This window comes from Pongo pygmaeus, chromosome 4 (genome assembly GCF_028885625.2).
Source record: "Pongo pygmaeus isolate AG05252 chromosome 4, NHGRI_mPonPyg2-v2.0_pri, whole genome shotgun sequence".
NCBI classification, from domain to species: domain Eukaryota; kingdom Metazoa; phylum Chordata; class Mammalia; order Primates; family Hominidae; genus Pongo; species Pongo pygmaeus.
The window spans coordinates 175,379,112-175,395,919 of NC_072377.2; the positions used below are offsets into that span (position 1 = coordinate 175,379,112).

Sequence of the window (16,808 nt, forward strand, 5' to 3'; positions counted from 1 at the left end):
CCCTGCCTGGCCCCTGTGGCTTTGAGTGGCTGTGTCCCTCAGCCCTTCAGCTGGCTCTGCTGAGTTCTGTGGTTGAGATGCCAGGCTCTGGAATCACACAGCTCCAGGCTGGAGTCCTAGCCCCTCACTTTACAGATGGCCTTGGCCAGTTACCTCTTACAGCCTCAGTTTTTCATAGTAACTTATATAGCACTTAGCATGTATCACTATCCTAGGAAATTTACATAAAAATTTGTTTCATGCCAAAACTCTATGGAAAGATACTATTATTAGTTTCATTTTGCAAATGAGGAAATAGGCACAGAAAGGTTATTTGCCCAAAGTCACCCAGCTTGGGAACGGACAGCTGGAATTTGAACCCAAATAGTGCACATCCCAAGTCCACATACTTAGCCGCTGTCCTCTGTTGCTTCTCGTCATCTATGAGGCAGGTTCAGGAGTACCTCATTTTTTTTTCCAAGGCAAACTAATTAGCACAGTGCCTGACACAGAATAAATAAGCACCCATACATGCCAGATAACATTGTCAGTATAACTTCTGGAAGTTTCTGAGTATTCATGACTTATTCTTTTTTTTTTTTTTTTTTTTTTTGAGACAGTCTCGCTCTGTCACCCAGGCTGGAGTGCAGTGGTGCGATCTTGGCTCACTGCAAGCTCCGCCTCCTGGGTTCACGCCATTCTTCTGCCTCAGCCTCCTGAGCAGCTGGGACTACAGGCGCCCGCCACCACACCTGGCTATAATTTTTTCTATTTTTTAGTAGAGACAGGGTTTCACCGTGTTAGCCAGGATGGTCTCGATCTCCTGACCTCATGATCTGCCCGCCTCGGCCTCCCAAAGTGCTGGGATTACAGGCGTGAGCCACCATGCCTGGTCGACTTTTTCTTGTTATTAACAATAGCTCTTTTTCCCTGATCCTCTCCCTCCTCCTACCTCCCACCCTCCAATAGGCCCCAGTGTGTGTTGTTCCCCTCTTTGTGTCCATGTGTTTTCATCATTTAGCTCCCACTTATAAGTGAGAATATACAGTATTTAGTTTTGTGTTCCTGTGTTAGTTTGCTAAGGATAATATTGGGCCTCCAGCTCCATCCATGTCCCCGCAAAGGACATGATGTATACATACCACATTTTCTTTAATAATGGGTACTAGACTTAATACCTGGGTGATGAAATAATCTGCACAACAAACTCCCATAACACAAGTGTACCTATATAACAAACCTGAACGTGTACCCTGCAACTTAAAATGAAAGTTAAGAAAAAAAAAACGCACAAAACAAACAAAAAAAACTATAGTTGCCATTTTAGAAACCTATGATGTGTCAAACATTCATTCAGCCCTTCCATCTATCCAGAAAGAGTCCTTCTTTTATAGATGAAAAAACTAAGAATCAAAGAGATGAAATCAGGCAGAGGTAGAGACAGGATTCAAACCCAAGAGCCGCATCTTAGACTCACAACACTGGAAGAAACTTCAGACACCGGTCTAACTTCACACCCAGCTCAGGACTGGCCCTGCCGAATGGTCACTCATCTGCTCTGAAAATCCTGGCGACAGGACGCTCACTTCCTACACCGGTAGTTCTCCAGCTCGAGGCGTGCCACAGAATCCCCTACGAATTATTAGAACACAGAACATTGCTACCCCCACCCCGTGCAGGGCTTCTGGTGTGGTGGGGCTGGGACAGGGGCCTGAGAGTGTGCATTTCTCACAAGCTGCCACAGGATCCTGACACTGCTGGTCCAGGGACCACACTTGGACAGTCATCGTTCTAGGAAAACTTCCTGGAGTGGGAATGGTAAAGGTGATGGCTTCTTCCCATTTTGCCCTTTTCACCTGCTGCTTCCCCAGCAGGCTCAGTGCCAGAGTCCATACCCTCAATTTAAATAATAAATCCTCCTCTGTATCATGACCCATCCTCCAGAGGGTTGTTTTTCATTTTTTGTTTTTTGTTTTTTTGAGACGGAGTCTTGTTCTATCGCCCAGGCTGGAGTGCAGTGGCACAATCTCGGCTCACTGCAAGCTCTGACCCCCGGGGTTCACGCCATTCTCCTGCTTCAGCCTCCTGAGTAGCTGGGACTACAGGTGCCCGCCACCACGCCTGGCTAATTTTTTGTATTTTTAGTAGAGACGGGGTTTCACCATGTTAGCCAGGATGGTCTTGATCTCCTGACCTTGTGATCTGCCGGCCTCAGCTTCCCAAAGTGCTGGGATTACAGGCATAAGCCACCGCGCCCAGCCCAGAGGGGTTTTTAAGATTGTGTGTTCTGAATGGCCTGTCTCTGACTGGAACCCAACTCTGTCACCAGACCCACTTCCATCTTTTTCTGTGAGGGGGACACACTCTTTCAACTTTTCCAAAATGGCATCTACCATGGCTTTTCTGATTATAAGCAAACAAAACACACCCTTCCTATAATCAAAAATTTAGAAAAGCAGCAAAAATATAAAGGGGGTAAGGAAGAAAACAGAAATTAACCACCATCCCGCCGCTAATATTTTGATGAGTTCTCCTGTATTTCCTTGCAGCTGATTGTTGTTTGGCATACATTTATTAATATTGGAATTAAAAATATATGTGGCACTTTATATCCCAGAAAATAGTAATACTGTAAATGTGTTCTAGAAATGGGAGCTGCTGTTGTTCTTATTAGAGAATTCAAACAAAGAACTGAGGCTCGCTAGGGACAGCTTCCGGGGGAGGATGGGTACCACTTTGAGTCAACAGGGAGAACTCAGGCACAGAGGTGACGATCATCGTTCTCTGTGGGGCATATAGTGATGCAGCGGGAAACAGGTATGAGTCAGTTGAGTGGGGACAGGTAATAGAGAGCTAAAACTGGCTGGCCTTATGGCCTCCAAGGCACTGGGGAGCCATTGTACATTCTTGAGCAGGCAATGACTTCACAAAAGGATTTCTCAAAGTTTAGTCCTGCAACAGAAGACAGGGTGGATTGGAGTGGAAGCGTGGGAGGGCAGGTGGAGAAGGCATGGGTCCGCAAGTGGGGAGCAGCCCTGGGGGCCCAGCCAGTACCCTGTGCCCTGACAAGTGGTATGGCATGGATGGCTCTACTTCTGGGCCGCCAGGATGGACAGGTACTGGTTGCTCTTCACCATGGCGATAATGAGGAGGCCACCGGTCAGCAGGAAGGTGGGCCAGAAGAGGGAGAAGAGAAGGGCCTGGGGCCCATAGAGGCGCTGGAATAGGACGCTGGTTTCGTTCCCCCGAGGTGCGGAGAAGCAGTAGAAGACCTGCCGCTCTTGGAATTTGGCTCTGACCTTCTCCACGTCGGCCCGGGCCGTCTGGTAGTTGTCTAGGCTGCCTGGGATGTAGGAGCACTGTGGGGAGAAGCAAGAGCAGCCGTGGGCTTGGAAATCCCCATTTCTTAGCCAAGGGCTTGATATGGAGTAAAGAAAAATACCGGCTTTGTAGTCGGGCCCCTGGATTGGAGTCAGGGCTTTGGTCTAAAGCTTGGCAGGCCATGCGCTGTACAGGTCTGGAGAGCACGCTCTCATTTGTATTGTGTGTGTGGATGGCGGTGCTGGAGCTGCTCAGGGTACAGGCTACACACCTGGGCGCAGGTCCTGCCTTGGAGTCCTGGCTCTGCTTGGATTGGCTGTAGAATTTTTGGCATATTGCTCACTCTTTCTGAGCCCTGAAGCTTCATCACTTAAATGGGTGAATATCAGTTTCAAAGGATATTATGAAAGAAGGACTTCAAACAGAGCTAAGGAAACCAGGGAGGGACACAGGCCAAGTGGGCTGTGTATTTGAAATCGAGATCATGTGCTCAATTGCCTACAGGGCTCATGAAGGTATTGTCAGCGGGTGAAGCAGGCAAAGCAATGAGATGACAGGTGCCCACTGACTCTTGCCTTGGTGCCAGGAAGAATTGCCAGGGTGTGGCAGGGCCTGACAGTAGAGAGAGAGCCAGCTGCCTCCAGACAGGCAGTCACCACTCCCTCCAGGCAATGGATGTCAGGCCATCCAGAAGATCTATAAGAGCCAGACCTCCAACACTTTAAGAGAAGTTAGAAACCAGATCACACCTGTAATCCTAACATTTTGGGAAGCCGAGGGGGAAGGATCCCTTGAGCCCAGGAGTTCGAGACTAGCCTAGGCAACATAGCAAGACTTTATCTCTACAAAAAAAGTTAAAAATTATCCAGGTGGGCATGGTGGTGTACCTGTAGTCCCAGCTACACAGGAGACTGAGGTGGGAGGATCACTTGAGCCCAGGAGTTGGAGGCTGCAGTGAGCTATGATCTCGCAACTACACTCCAGGTAAGGCAACAAAGTGAGATCCCATTTCAAAAAAAAAAAAAAGTAAAATATTAGCTAAATTTAAAATTGAAAACCTTTGCAGTTTCAACCTGTGTACAGCAAACAAAATATGTTGGCAAGAGGGTATTTGACACTGGGACCCAAAAGAAAGAAAGAATGCATTGAAAAGAGTTTTGTGCCAGCAGAGCATTACACACGTTTAATTCTGACACTGATTATTATTATTAGGAATCTTCTGCCCTGTTCAGATGAGGCCAGCTGGAAAGTGAAGCAAAGCAGTGGTAAAGTGGAGTTTTATCTGGTTTTATCTCTGTTCTGTGCTGCAAGTGTGGTGCCCCCATTTGCAGCAGAATACCTTCAGGGCCCCCATAGCCCAGGTCCCCACCCACTCTGAATCACTGAGGGCAGGGCCCAGGAATGTGTGATTCTTTCATGCACTTAATTTTGCCCTAGTGAAATCATGTGCAAGATCAAAATGTGTAAAACTGAAACCCAAATGGCAGGTGTTGAGACAGCTTCCCTGCAGGCCTCGGCCACTCCCTGGATTTATATGAGGTGCCACCCTGGAAGCTGCCTGCCCTGAGGGCATTCACTCCAGCAGCACAGAGGAGGGTTGCACTGTGGTTCTCACAGCCTGGGAAATGGGGACACTGCACTCAGACATAGGACCCCAGCCAGCCAGGGAGCAGCTGAGGCTGGGGAGACGCTGGCTCCTCAGGAATCTGGCATTCAGAGCTGTTGGACGCTGCCAGGTCTTCAGTAGCATATAATCCAGTGTCCTGAGCTGAGGGTGAGGGGGCCTGAGCTGAGGGTGAGGGGGTCTGACCTGAGTCTCTCCAATGCCTCTGACTATGACCTTGGCTAACCTAGCTCCTTAAATAGCAGTGTGGCTATGGAGTCAGACAGGCCTGAGTTCTGAGCTGCGTGACCTTGGCAACTGCCACAACCTCTCTGGGCCTTGTAAAATGGGTTTGTGAAGCTACCTGCCTAGGAGAACTGTCATAGGGGTTAAATGAGATGATGCATGTAAAGCACTGAGCACAGAAGCCCAGCACATGATAAGAACTTTAAAAAGTGGAAGATGCTATTATTATTAATAATAATATGTTTTGACTTATCTATGATATTGCAACAACAGCTCCTTCTTTACCTTCTTAAAAAGAGGTCTATTGATGAGCTCTGAAGTGGAGGCTTCTGTCCATCCTGGGCCTAGTATATCCTCTGCCTGCTCAGGTTTCCTCTGGATCTTTTATGCTGGGCCTGTTTGGCAAGACACTGCGCAGGAATTCACTCTTCATGGCCAACCCCAGAAGCCGGGGCCTGAATGCAACCTTTCTCTCCTGTCCTGGGTCCAGTTAAGCCTGAGTTATCTGAATGATCTGAAACCAACCAGCTTTTTCCCAAGCCCTGCAGTGTAAGGTCCCCAGGACGGACAATGGGAGGGAATTTAGAACTCACCTGCTCCAGGCTAAGACTCACAGGAAAAGCTGAGGGCAGACTGTGGCCCCTACCTTCAGAGTTGGAGGGTGGGATGAGAGTCTTCTCAGCCCTTCACAGTGATTCCAGAGGACACCCAGCTAGCCTGGAGCCCCAGCTACTTGAACCCCTACGATGGACATAGGCGGAAGGAGCAGCTAGCCCGCAACCCAGCTGCTTGGCAAAAACACGAAGGGCATTTCCACTGCTTCCTCCCAGCCCCTGCAGCCTGCTCTCAGCACCACACCTGGTCAAGCCTGGGCGGCAGAGGAGAGGACAGCAGTGGCTCCAGCATGTCCTTCCTTCACATCCTGCTGACAGTTCATTCAGGGGATGCTTCTCTGAGCTGGCAATCTCAGGACCAGGGAGGCACCTTGGGAGCACCATGAATGGATCTCTGACCAGAGATTCCACCTTGATAGGTCTAGTGTTGGACCCCAGTTTTGTTTTTTAAGACTCTTACAGGGTTCTAATGCGTAGCCAAAGTTGACATATCTTGAGATGCACACACTCACATTTTAATTCCATACTATGGTGATCAAAGGCCTCTGGGAACAGACCTTAGTCTGCCCTGACAACCTTTTCCAGCTGCATACACCCCATCATGGGTCATTTTCTGTAGTCAGCCCTCTGATCCCTGTCTCCACCTAGCCTTTCCCTCCGCCATGCCTTATCCTATAGGCATACCCTATTCTCTGTATCACCTCATTCTCTGTGCCTTGCATCCTGCACCTGCCTGATGTTAAAAGCCTAACCCAAGAGCCTTTCTTTTTTTTTTTTTTTTTTTTGAGATGGAGTTTCACTCTTGTTGCCCAGGCTGGAGTGCAATGGTGCAATCTCACCAACAGCCTTTCTGATACCCCCATCATTGTCAGCTGGAAAACATCCCCCTCCTCTAACCCCTGTAACTTCCTCTGTTCTTCTCCCCGGTGCCAATTCCTCCCTGCTAGGCACTGTTCATGCATGAGCTCTCTCCTCTTGAGTCCTACAGGCTTGACACAGGAGGTGCTCAATGGCTGTTGAATAAATAAATGAGAGGAGGAAGGAAGGAAAGAAGGGAGGAAGGAAGGAAAGAAGGGAGGAAGGAAGGAAAGAAGGAAGGAAGGAAGGAAGGGAAGGAGCCAGGGAAAAAAAGAAAAGAAAGAAGGAGGGAAGAAAGGGAAAAAAGAAGGAAAGAAAGAAGGAAGGAAGAGAGACAGAACATGGGCCAAATGATCGCTTTAGGAAAGGATATGGTGGTGAGTTTTGTTTTTTGGAGGGGGAGGGTGGGATGTTGGGAGGCAAGGATGGAGAAACGATCTAAATGTTTGTTTATGGAGGTTACTCCAGCCCTGAGTCCCTGGTTTCCTGGGGAGTCACCGGGATTCCACTTTGAGGATCTGGCCCTGGGCCTGGTCCCTCATTTGACCGAGGTTGTAGAATGAAAGTACTAACACTAATCACTGCTTTTGTTTGAGTGCCCACTATCCACCCAGCATCAAGCGTGGCACTTTATATACAGCGTCTCTGACTTGAAAACAGCTCTTCAAGGTGCAACATTAGCATTCCACTTTACAAGTGTGGAAACTGAGGAGGTGAGAGGCTAAGTGGCCTGCCTACGTTTGCACAGCCAGTTAGCGGCAGATTCAAACCCAGGTCTGTGTGACTCCAACACAGAAGAGCTAGGGCTGGCTCAATCTCATTCCAGCTGTGAGACCTGGTCAAGTGGGCTGATCTTTCTCAGCCTTGGGGACGGGGACAGTTAGGAATAGGCTCACACACCTGACAGGGATAAAAGGATGTGTCCCCATCCCTCCAGTTCAGTACCTGCTGGTTCTGGTCCCGAGTGTCCTCCGTGTGGTACAGCACAGCCCACCTGCCCGCAGCTGACACGTTGACCCACAGGCATGGGTACTGGGGCACCTTCTTGCCCTTCAGCTCCTCCTGGTCCCTGATGTTGGTCTCAATCAGGTGACACTTAGATTCCTGGGTCCACACGCTGAGGAGACCACACACATGCACACATACACATCTCAGAACTGAGTGACACACAGAACACCCATTTGAACCCCTGATCCCCTGGGAGCCTGTAGAGGGATCCAGGGCTGGGCTCCTCATCTTGTCTTAAGCATCCAGCAATAAAGGCACACGACCCCACAGTCCCTGGACACAGGGAGGAATTGTAGAAGCTGGATAGGGTCTTAGACATTATCTATATGACTGGTTCTCAACCTTGGCTACTCTTCCAAAAACCTGGGGAGCTTTTAAAAAGATTCCCGTGTCCAAGCTACACCCCAGAGCAAGTGAATCAGAGCTTCTTGGGTGGTTTGGCCCAGGCCCTGGGTGTTTTTTCAAAGCTCCCTAATGTGATTTTGATGAGCAGCCAAACCTGAGACTTTCTTATCCATGTCATCTTCATTTTGCAGGGGCAGAAGAGAAACTCAGAAAGGTCAAGTGACTTTGCTGAGGCCATGTAGGACCTGAAGCTAGGTCTGAGTGGGTTCGAGAGCTGTGTTCTTTCCCCTAAAAGGAGCAGATGTAGAAGGGGCTTGATTTGAGCCAGGATGGGAAAGATGGTGAGGACAGTCTCTAAATGGTGCTTCACCAGATTAAGAGTCCAGCCTAGAATCACTTCAGCGTTGTGAAGAGTGAGGCTGCAGCAGGCCCGGGAGAGGCTAACAGGCTCATCAACATATTAGTAAATCAGTTGTGATTCATCTCCCAAGTATCCTGTGGGAGACCCACTGCCAGTCAGAAGGGGGCTGTCAGCTGCTGGAACGTGCCCAGAGCACAGGTCTGAGACTTATCTTAAGGACAGGCTGGAAGAACTGAGTGTCTTTGTTCCAAATAGAACACGAATTAGGAATTCACAGCTTTTCCTTAAAATCTCAAGTGGTTGATATGTCAGGGAGCAAGGGCATGGACCGTTCTCTGAGATTCCTGAGCAGAACTTCAGGGAAGCAGATGCTGGCTCAATGCAGACACATCAGAAAACCTCAAACATGAAATGTATGTTCAGTGAGGCAAGGAGCTCCCCCTCACTTGAGATATTCATCAGGAGGCTGGATGCCCACCTGACAGGGAGGCTTCAGAGGGGAGAGAATTATGTAGCTGAGCTGTAAGCATCTGCAATTCTCTGATTCCTCCTGGGATCAAACTTGCACTGGAACCTTTGCTCTGATTCTTTGCTATTTCTTGTGAGAAGGGCATCATGTGTCTGTTACCACCAGGTCCTAGAATCTCAGACCAGTGGGGCTCAGTTCATCCTACCTTCCCTGCACTTGAACCCTAGAACCTAAGAATAAGCATCGTCTTGACCCTGCTGCCTCGAGTGAGGGTCAAGGAGAGGGGTGAGTAGAAGGCCAGGGTTCCTTACAGAGGCCAGACCCTTAGGAGAGGGTCGGGGGGTGGGCAGGCCAGGAGAGCTCAGTACCTTTTCTGGTAGAGGGGCAGCACAGTCGTGACCAGGATGTAGTAGGTGATGACGGCACACACCACCATGGTTACACCCAGGCAAAGGGCTCGTGTCTCTCCCCGCTTCTGGGCCATCACCAGCTTCTTCACCATATTCACTGGGGGCAGTGATCATTTCTAGGTCCACAGAAGCAAACAAAAGTGAGATCAGCCCAGTTCACAGGTGATCCACAGAAAGAGAGGACAGGTGAGAGGGGAAGGTACTCAAATATTAATATCACTCTTGTTTATATTTGGAGCTTTGCAACTTCCAGAAGACTTGCTTTTTGGACCCCATGTAAGCCTTCCCTGTGCAATTGAGAGGCAATTGCAGATAAAAGACCTGTGGCTCAGAGAAGTAAAGTGACTTGCCCTAGGTCACACAGTATGTAATAGGCTCAGTAATGGCCCCCCAAGATGTCTATGTTCTAGTCTCTGGAAGCTATCAATGTCACTTTATATGGCAATGACTTTGCAGAAATGATTAAGATAAAGCCTCTTGAAGGCCGGGTGCAGTGGCTCATGCCTGTAATCCCAGCACTTTCGGAGACCGAGGCAGGCAGATCACGAGGTCAGGAGATTGAGACCATCCTGGCTAACATGGTGAAACCCCATCTCTACTAAAAAAAAAAATAAAAATACAAAAAATTAGCCGGGTGTGGTGGTGGGAGCCTGTAGTCCCAGCTACACGGGAGGCTGAGGCAGGAGAATGGTGTGAACCCAGGAGGTGGAGCTTGCAGTGAGCAGAGATGAGCCACTGCACTGCAGCCTGGGTGACAAAGTGAGACTCCATCTCAAAAAAAAAAAACAAAAAAAGATAAAGTTTCTTGAAATGAGGAGACAATATTGGATTATCCATGTAGATCCTAAATGTAATCCCAAGGGTCCTAATAAGAGGGAAGTGAAGGGAGATTAAACAGAAGAGAAGGCTAAGGTGATATGACCAGGGAGATAGCAATTGGAGTGATGTGACCACAAGCCAAGGAGTGTGGGCAGCCATGAGAAGCTGGCGGGGGCAAGGAACAATGGCTCATCCCCTACAGCCACTGCAGGGAGTGCAGCCTGCAGACACCTTGGTGATTTTGGACTTCTGGTGAAATTTCTGTTGTTTGAGGCCGTCAGGTTTATGATCATTTGCTACAGTGGTCATAGGTCCCATGCGGTGAGCGAGCAGTACATGTGCATCATCCGCACACCTCCTTCCACGGCACTTATCTCACAGGGATACTTGGAGTATTTCTGCCCAGAAACAGTTCTGTGGCAGGGCTGGCTGGGCCGGGCAGCAGGCAGGGAAAGGAGAGGAGGGCCCCAGAAGGCAGCTGCAGGTTGTCAGGAGAGGCAGGAGGTTTACCATATTCCGTTTTTTTTTGTAAGGAACATTCCCCTACTTCAAGCAAAGAAAGAAGAAAGAAGGCATCATGGTGTCCTCAGCGACTGCTTTCTTATTTCAGGCCTTGAAGCCACCTGGGACAAAGCGGAATGGGCACACCGCTGGTGGTGGCTTTCCTTCTCTCCTCCTTCTTTAGGCAGCAACTCCTTGTTTTTCCCCTGGACACTGACTCCACTCCAGTGCAAGCAAAGATTCCACCCTCCCCTGCTAGGCTCCTGATCGCTCCCCCGGGAGTGTGAATCTTGACAAAGACTTCAAGAAACAGCCCCTCAATCTATGCCACCTGGAGCCACAGAGATGCCCAGCCATGGTCCCTGCATGATTTCCCATGCGTTCCGCAAGCTGTCCTAGAGCCTCTGGTAAATTTATTTGCTGTTGTTTTTATTTGTTTAAGGTAACCAGAGTCCATTTCTACCAAAAATACCAGGAAGCTATCAATGTAATCCTCCATTTTAGGGGAATTTAGGGGAAATTTTAGCCACATATCAGGGGGACTTTATTCTCCTTGCCAGGTCCCTAAAGTAATAAACATATTATGGTTTTTGTTTCTTTGTTTAATTAGCCAGTGTCCGGGGGACAGGCATTAGTCCAAAGAGATTTTCTGCAAAGTCCTCTATTTTCTGCTCAGGCATCTCTTAACTACTGGACTGTTTCAAATATTCAGAGATTCTTGACTCCCTCCCCTCAGCCAGGCTGCCCCCATACCCGGGCATCTCCCCTAAAGGGAAGAGACCAGGGTCAGACACCACGGATACCTATCACACCTTCCCAGTGAGCTGGTCCACCTCCCCTATCGATCAGCAGAGGTGACATCCAATGACAACTTTTTCTCCTTTATTTGGCACCAGGAGGTGAGGTTCCCCTACATTCTAATGGAGACATTATAAAAGCACAAGCAAGCAGAAATTGCCCCCGACAAAGAGAGATGTTTTATTCAACTCCTTTTTATCCTTTTCCTTCTGTTCTGTGATCTTGTGGGAATGGGAGAGCCCACACTTTTTCTACCTGGCGTCAGTTGAACAAGCCTCTCCATGTATTCACAGGTAAAGCAACAGAATCACCTGGAGGTAGGCTAAAAGCCCTAACAGCCTGCTTCCCCAGGACCTGCAAAGGTCACTGGCACTTGGCCCCACCCCAGATACTGTGAGACAAAAATCATTTGAAGCCATTGGGAAATCCCATCTTGGAAACCTAGGGCTGAGAGCCCACAACAAAACCATTTCTCTCCTGGGGGAGTTGGAGCGTACCTGTGGGGGCTTCCTGCAGCGTGAGGGCTCCTTCCTAGCTAATCAGCCCCCTACCGCCCAGGGCCACAGCCTTCTCTGCTATGTAGCTTCTAGTGCCCTCCCAGGCCCCTGGGCACTCCTGAGGCTGGTGAAGGCAGGAACCTGGTTTTACCAGTTTTAGGAACTCAGAAGGAAAGGAAAGGAGAGGCTTCCCTGTCATAGAGAAGTCTGGAAACTTGGCTTATTCGGGTCTGACCCATCTCTAATGCTCTGATGAGATTGTTGCCTGCACTGAGTGAGTTTACAGAGTCATGACAAATCCTCCTAAGACCATGCATGGGGTTCAGTGTAGATATGACTTCAGCAAGAAGTTAGTATTCAGCATCCAAAGGGAGAACGTTTGGCAGGAGGAAGGATGGGAACTGTCAATATCCCCCAAGGGACAGAAAGAACAGGAAAAAGTGGGTTTCAGCTATCATAGGAGGGATTTCAGTTAGACTATAAGAAGAACTTCCCAGTTTTGAGCGTTTCTAAATATCTCTGAAGTTCCAGGATATATCTTCCCATTTAGAAAGGTCACTTGAGATCTGGGATAGAGTCAGAGAAGATGGAGAAGGACAAAGGAAGGCAAGACTTTGGAGTGTCCTGGGTGACCTGATGGCTGGGTCGGCATCCTTTTCCTTAGAAGGACAAGGAATAGAGTACATCGTTTAACAGTTTGGTGGGGTGTAGACAGATTCTGAGGTCCTCAGACATGGAATCAAATCCTGACTTTGCCACTTAGCAACCATATGACTGTGAAATGAGAAGCATGGTACCGGCCTCAGAGAGTTCAGCTGAAGATCAAATGCCATATTGAGTATCAGACATGTATCACAGCGCCTAGTCCCAAATCAGCCCTCAGTAAATACTAGCTATTATTACTAATAAAAGATACCCTGAAAGTTTGGAGCAGAAGTCTGGACCCCTCTTGATGAATCTATTTTTGTCCCACCTCTCTACCGGTGACAAGTGCCAGCATTGGTGTTAATCTCCAGGCTTCAGTCTTCTGGCCACTCTGAGAACTGGGACCTAGAGGGCCAGGGCACTTAGTACCACAGTAACCTGGCCACTGTGCCACACTCCCCACTGGCCACCAGACCACGGGCCCTCCATCCAGAAGGACAGCCCCGAGAGGAAGGGAGTCCTCCTGCCTGCCTCCCTCCCTGCCCCGTGGCAGGCTGCTTTCCCCAATCTCCCTCCAGCCCGGTCTTCAGAGAAATCACTTCCCAAGTGCTTTCAGACCCGGTACTCACAGTCTTCCTGGCGCCCTGTGGGTCTTCAGCAGCAGATGGTTTCTTTCTGCCTGGCCCCCAGCCCCCACCCCAAAAGAGGCCACAGAGCTCCAGCAGGAAGTTTGGCCTCCCCGCCCGTCTCCGGGGAAGCAGCCTTTGGTCCCCATCTGGGGCAAGCCTCCATGCCCAAACATGGTCAAGTCTGAGCACACAGCCTGGAGACACAGACTCGGAGAGCAGGTACCCAGCCCTGAGGAAGGCAGCTGTTACCCAGGCCCTGCACCTCCATCTTCCCAGAGTCTCGTGGGAAACAGATTTCAAAGGACAACAGACAGCAAGACTGAGAAACTACGAAAGATCAGCCTGGTATATTTGGAAATATTTCTTCTTCTCTGTGTCTCTGTGGGCTGGCAAAGATGCCAGAAATAGGAAATGATTCTCCTTTTATTGGCATGAGGAAGGGTGGAGTTGGGCTGGAGGGGTTGGGCTTGTCACCAGTCCCTGGCATATCCACGCTGGAGCAGCTACAGCTCCCTGCCTTTGGCACTTACGTGCTGTGTGACCCTGAGCAAGTTATGGCACCTCTCTGGGCCTCAGTTTCCTTTTTTTGTTTTTTGTTTTACTCCCAAACTTATCGTTAAAGGACCTCAGTTTTCTCACTTGTGTTACTGGCATTTTTAAAACCTACTTTGCTTTAGGGTAGTGATGGGGGTTAGAGACGGTGGGGATTTATGGCAAGGGGAGAGAACCGACTTTTTAAGGACCAAACGAGCTGAAGCTGGGAGTAGTGAGAGCTCCACGACTGCTTCCAACCAGGTCCAGGGACAGTCTGCTCACCAGCGGCCCTCCCAGAGACTGTGAAAGTACAGAGATTTGTTCTTAGCAATAAGACAAGTGAATGTCAGCATTTGCAGGCAAAAAAACATGCTTTTAGATCTCTGCTGCTTCATCTGTAAAGTGGAAGTAAGGATTAAAAATCAGCAACAAAGGGCAGGCACAGTGGCCCATGCGCATAATCCCAGCACTTTGGGATGCCAAGGTAGACGGATTGCTCAAGCCCAGGAGTTTGAGACCAGCCTGGGCAACATGGCGAAACCCCATCTCTACTAAAAATACAAAAATTAGCAGGGCGTGGTGGTGCACGCCTGTGGTCCCAGCTACTTGGGAGGCTGAGGCAGGAGAATCGCTTGAACCTGGGAGGTGGAGGTTGCAGTGAGTCAAGATTGTGCCACTGCACTCCAGCCTGAACAGAACGAGACCGCGTCTCAAAAAAAAAAAAAAAATATATATATATATATATGTATATATATATGTATTCAAAAAAACAACAAAAACAATCCCAGATATTGGGGCTTTCCTAAGTCTCAGGCATGATGGTAGAAGGCAGCTTATCTCCACCCTTCACTTGGCCCAAGAATCAAAGAACCTGAACCTGAGACTCCGAGGCTTGAAGTCACTGGTCCAGCCCTAGGGGCCAGAACTAGATTCCAAGCTGGCCCTTCCAGATGGCACAGCCCGGTCTGTCTCTGCTGACCCTGGGGCTGCTCTGAGACATTAAAAATCACCTCTGTCATACAGTAAGCTGCCACCTGAGGCTCTGGAGGTCACCCTGAGTTTCCCCAGCCCCCAGGGAGGTGGGTGCAGCCTGGCCTTCCCTGCTGAGCGAGCTCACCACCTCCCTCCCTCCTGCCTCCAGCAGGCGCAAAATGAAGGCGGCTACTCAGGCCTCCCTGACACACTCTCAGGCGGTGAGTGCCCTTCTCCACCCCTTTCCTGATTGAATCTTATTAACAGGAGACTACATTGTCTGTTTAATGGGCACCACAGCACCAGAGGGTCTAAGGCCAGTGTCAGACCTTGCAGGCAGATTGACAGAGGGATGTAGGATCTGGAATTCAATCTCAGAAGAGCAACTTTCCAAGGATGATCCTCTGTCCATTCAGAAGCAGGAAAAGTCCTCCTGGGGCTAATCCAGAAATGTCAGGCCCCCCTCCTGCTTCCCTGGGGGAGAGATACACAGTGCAACAGGCTGCCATTTATGAGTATAACTGAAGGGCTCCCTGCTCGTAATACTCTAAATAAGTTATTAAGGGCTACATATTATTTGGAATTTATAAACCAACTTTAGCACTCTTCCCAAGGGAAGGTGGGAACAAACAGGGAAGGGGGGCTGTGGAGTCTTCTGCTGCCCCTAAATGAGCCACAACCAAAAGGCATTGACAAGCCTTGTCCTCGAGGGTTTGTGGGTGAAAACCCAGGTCCTTTGCTGGCTGCGGGGTTGTGTGTGACAGATGGCTACAGGTGAAGGGCAAGAAAATAACAATGCTGCAACAATAAATATTGACGGTTTGCATTAGTACGGGGTGTCAGAGATCACAAAATATCTTCTCTGACTCTTCCAACAGCTTCTTAAGGTACTAGCACAATAGGCTCACAATAGACCACTGAGGTGGAGATTTTTCTACCCGTTTGATAGAGAGAGTAACTGAGGCTCAGATAGGTGAAATAAATTGCCCAAGGCAAGTTACTTTGCCTCTCTAAGCTTCAGTTTGTCTGTCTCTAAAATAGAGATAATTATACCTAGCCCCTCACGGTTTTCGAGGAATGAGAGATCAGCTAAGCTGCCTGACACATAGTATGGAGATTGTCCTTTCCAAAGATGGTCACACCGAAGTACTCCCCATTCCATGTGCCCTTTTCACAGTGTGGCATCAACACTCCACCATCAAGAGGGGCATTTATGTCTCTTCCCCTTCACCCTGGGTGGAGCTTTGTAAGGGCCTCAACAGTAGAATATGGTAGAAGGACACAGCACGATGTTCAAGGCTAAGTCATAGACGGGGGCTCGAGTTCCCCCCCACACACTCTCGGGACATGTACCTGGGAACCAGCCACCATATTGTAGGAAGCCGAGGCCCCATGCTCCAGGTGACAGCCTCAGCTCAGATCTCAGCCAACAGCTAGCGTCTCTCACCGGGCATGGGAGAGAACAAGCCTGCAGACAGTTCCAGCCCCCAGCCTGCCAGCCTCCCAGCTGAGGCCTCAGAGAATGTGGAGCAGAGACAGCCCACCTGCTCTGTGCTCTCTCTGAATTCCAGAGCCACAAAATCCATGAGAAGAAAAAAACTAATGTTTCATGCCCCTGCGTTTTGGGGTAATTTGTTATGCAGTCATAGGAACTGGAACACACTTGCAAGTGATTTCAAAGGGGGACTGTTACTGTTGCTGATGACAGTGGTAGGATTAAACCAGAGGGAATTAAAACACCTGAGATTGCTATATGGAGTGTTACAGGAGAGGTTAGAAATGCTTTATCTAGGTTGGGCATGGTGGCTCATGCCTGTAATCCTAGCACTTTTCGAGACCAAGGCAGGCAGCTCATTTGAGGCCAGTAGTTCAAGACCAGCCTGGCCAACGTGGCGAAACCCGGTTTCTACTAAAAATACAAAAATTAGCTGGGCATGGTGGCAGGTGCCTATAATCCCAGCTACTCTGGGAAGCTGAGGCATGAAAATCACTTGAATCCAGGAGGCGGAGGTTGCACTGAGCTGAGATTGAGCCACTGCACTGCAGCCTGGGCGACAGAGTGAGACTCCATCTAAACCAAAACAAACAAAAAAAAGTGCTTTATCTACTCTTAGGTCACACACTATGGCACAAATGGAATAGAAGGGCAGTGATATGGGAGGGTATTTTTGTTTATGGAACACCTACTATGTACCAGGG

At 49.2% G+C, this 16,808-nt stretch overlaps 2 protein-coding genes across 3 annotated transcripts in view; one reads left to right on the forward strand and one right to left on the reverse strand.

Annotated features, from left to right (window-relative positions):
* The window catches only part of KCNIP1 (potassium voltage-gated channel interacting protein 1), a 382,861-nt gene that overhangs the window by 22,618 nt on the left and 343,435 nt on the right, over positions 1-16,808 (forward strand). The window lies entirely within an intron of this gene.
* KCNMB1 (potassium calcium-activated channel subfamily M regulatory beta subunit 1) lies at positions 2,496-13,516 on the reverse strand. Of its 2 annotated transcripts, XM_054488554.2 has the most exons (5): positions 13,104-13,484; positions 10,581-10,656; positions 9,173-9,330; positions 7,567-7,738; positions 2,496-3,338 (listed from the first exon to the last, which is right to left on the reverse strand). In XM_054488554.2, exons 3-5 carry the CDS (start codon positions 9,304-9,306, stop codon positions 3,069-3,071), a joined length of 576 nt encoding a protein of 191 aa, XP_054344529.1. In that variant the 5' UTR covers positions 9,307-9,330; positions 10,581-10,656; positions 13,104-13,484; the 3' UTR covers positions 2,496-3,068. The 2 variants fall into 2 exon arrangements, with proteins under 2 accessions (XP_054344529.1, XP_054344528.1); XM_054488553.2 differs by lacking the exon at positions 10,581-10,656 and having other exon boundaries at positions 13,104-13,516.

Coding starts and splice junctions, on each gene's coding strand:
- KCNMB1 (XM_054488553.2), bottom strand. CDS start 9,306: ATGGTGAAGAAGCTGGTGATGGCCCAGAAGCGGGGAGAGACACGAGCC. Junction 7,739..9,172: donor CTGCCCCTCTACCAGAAAAG/GTACTGAGCTCT, acceptor TGGTCTCCTCAG/CGTGTGGACCCAGGAATCTA. Junction 3,339..7,566: donor CTCGGGACCAGAACCAGCAG/GTACTGAACTGG, acceptor TTCTCCCCACAG/TGCTCCTACATCCCAGGCAG.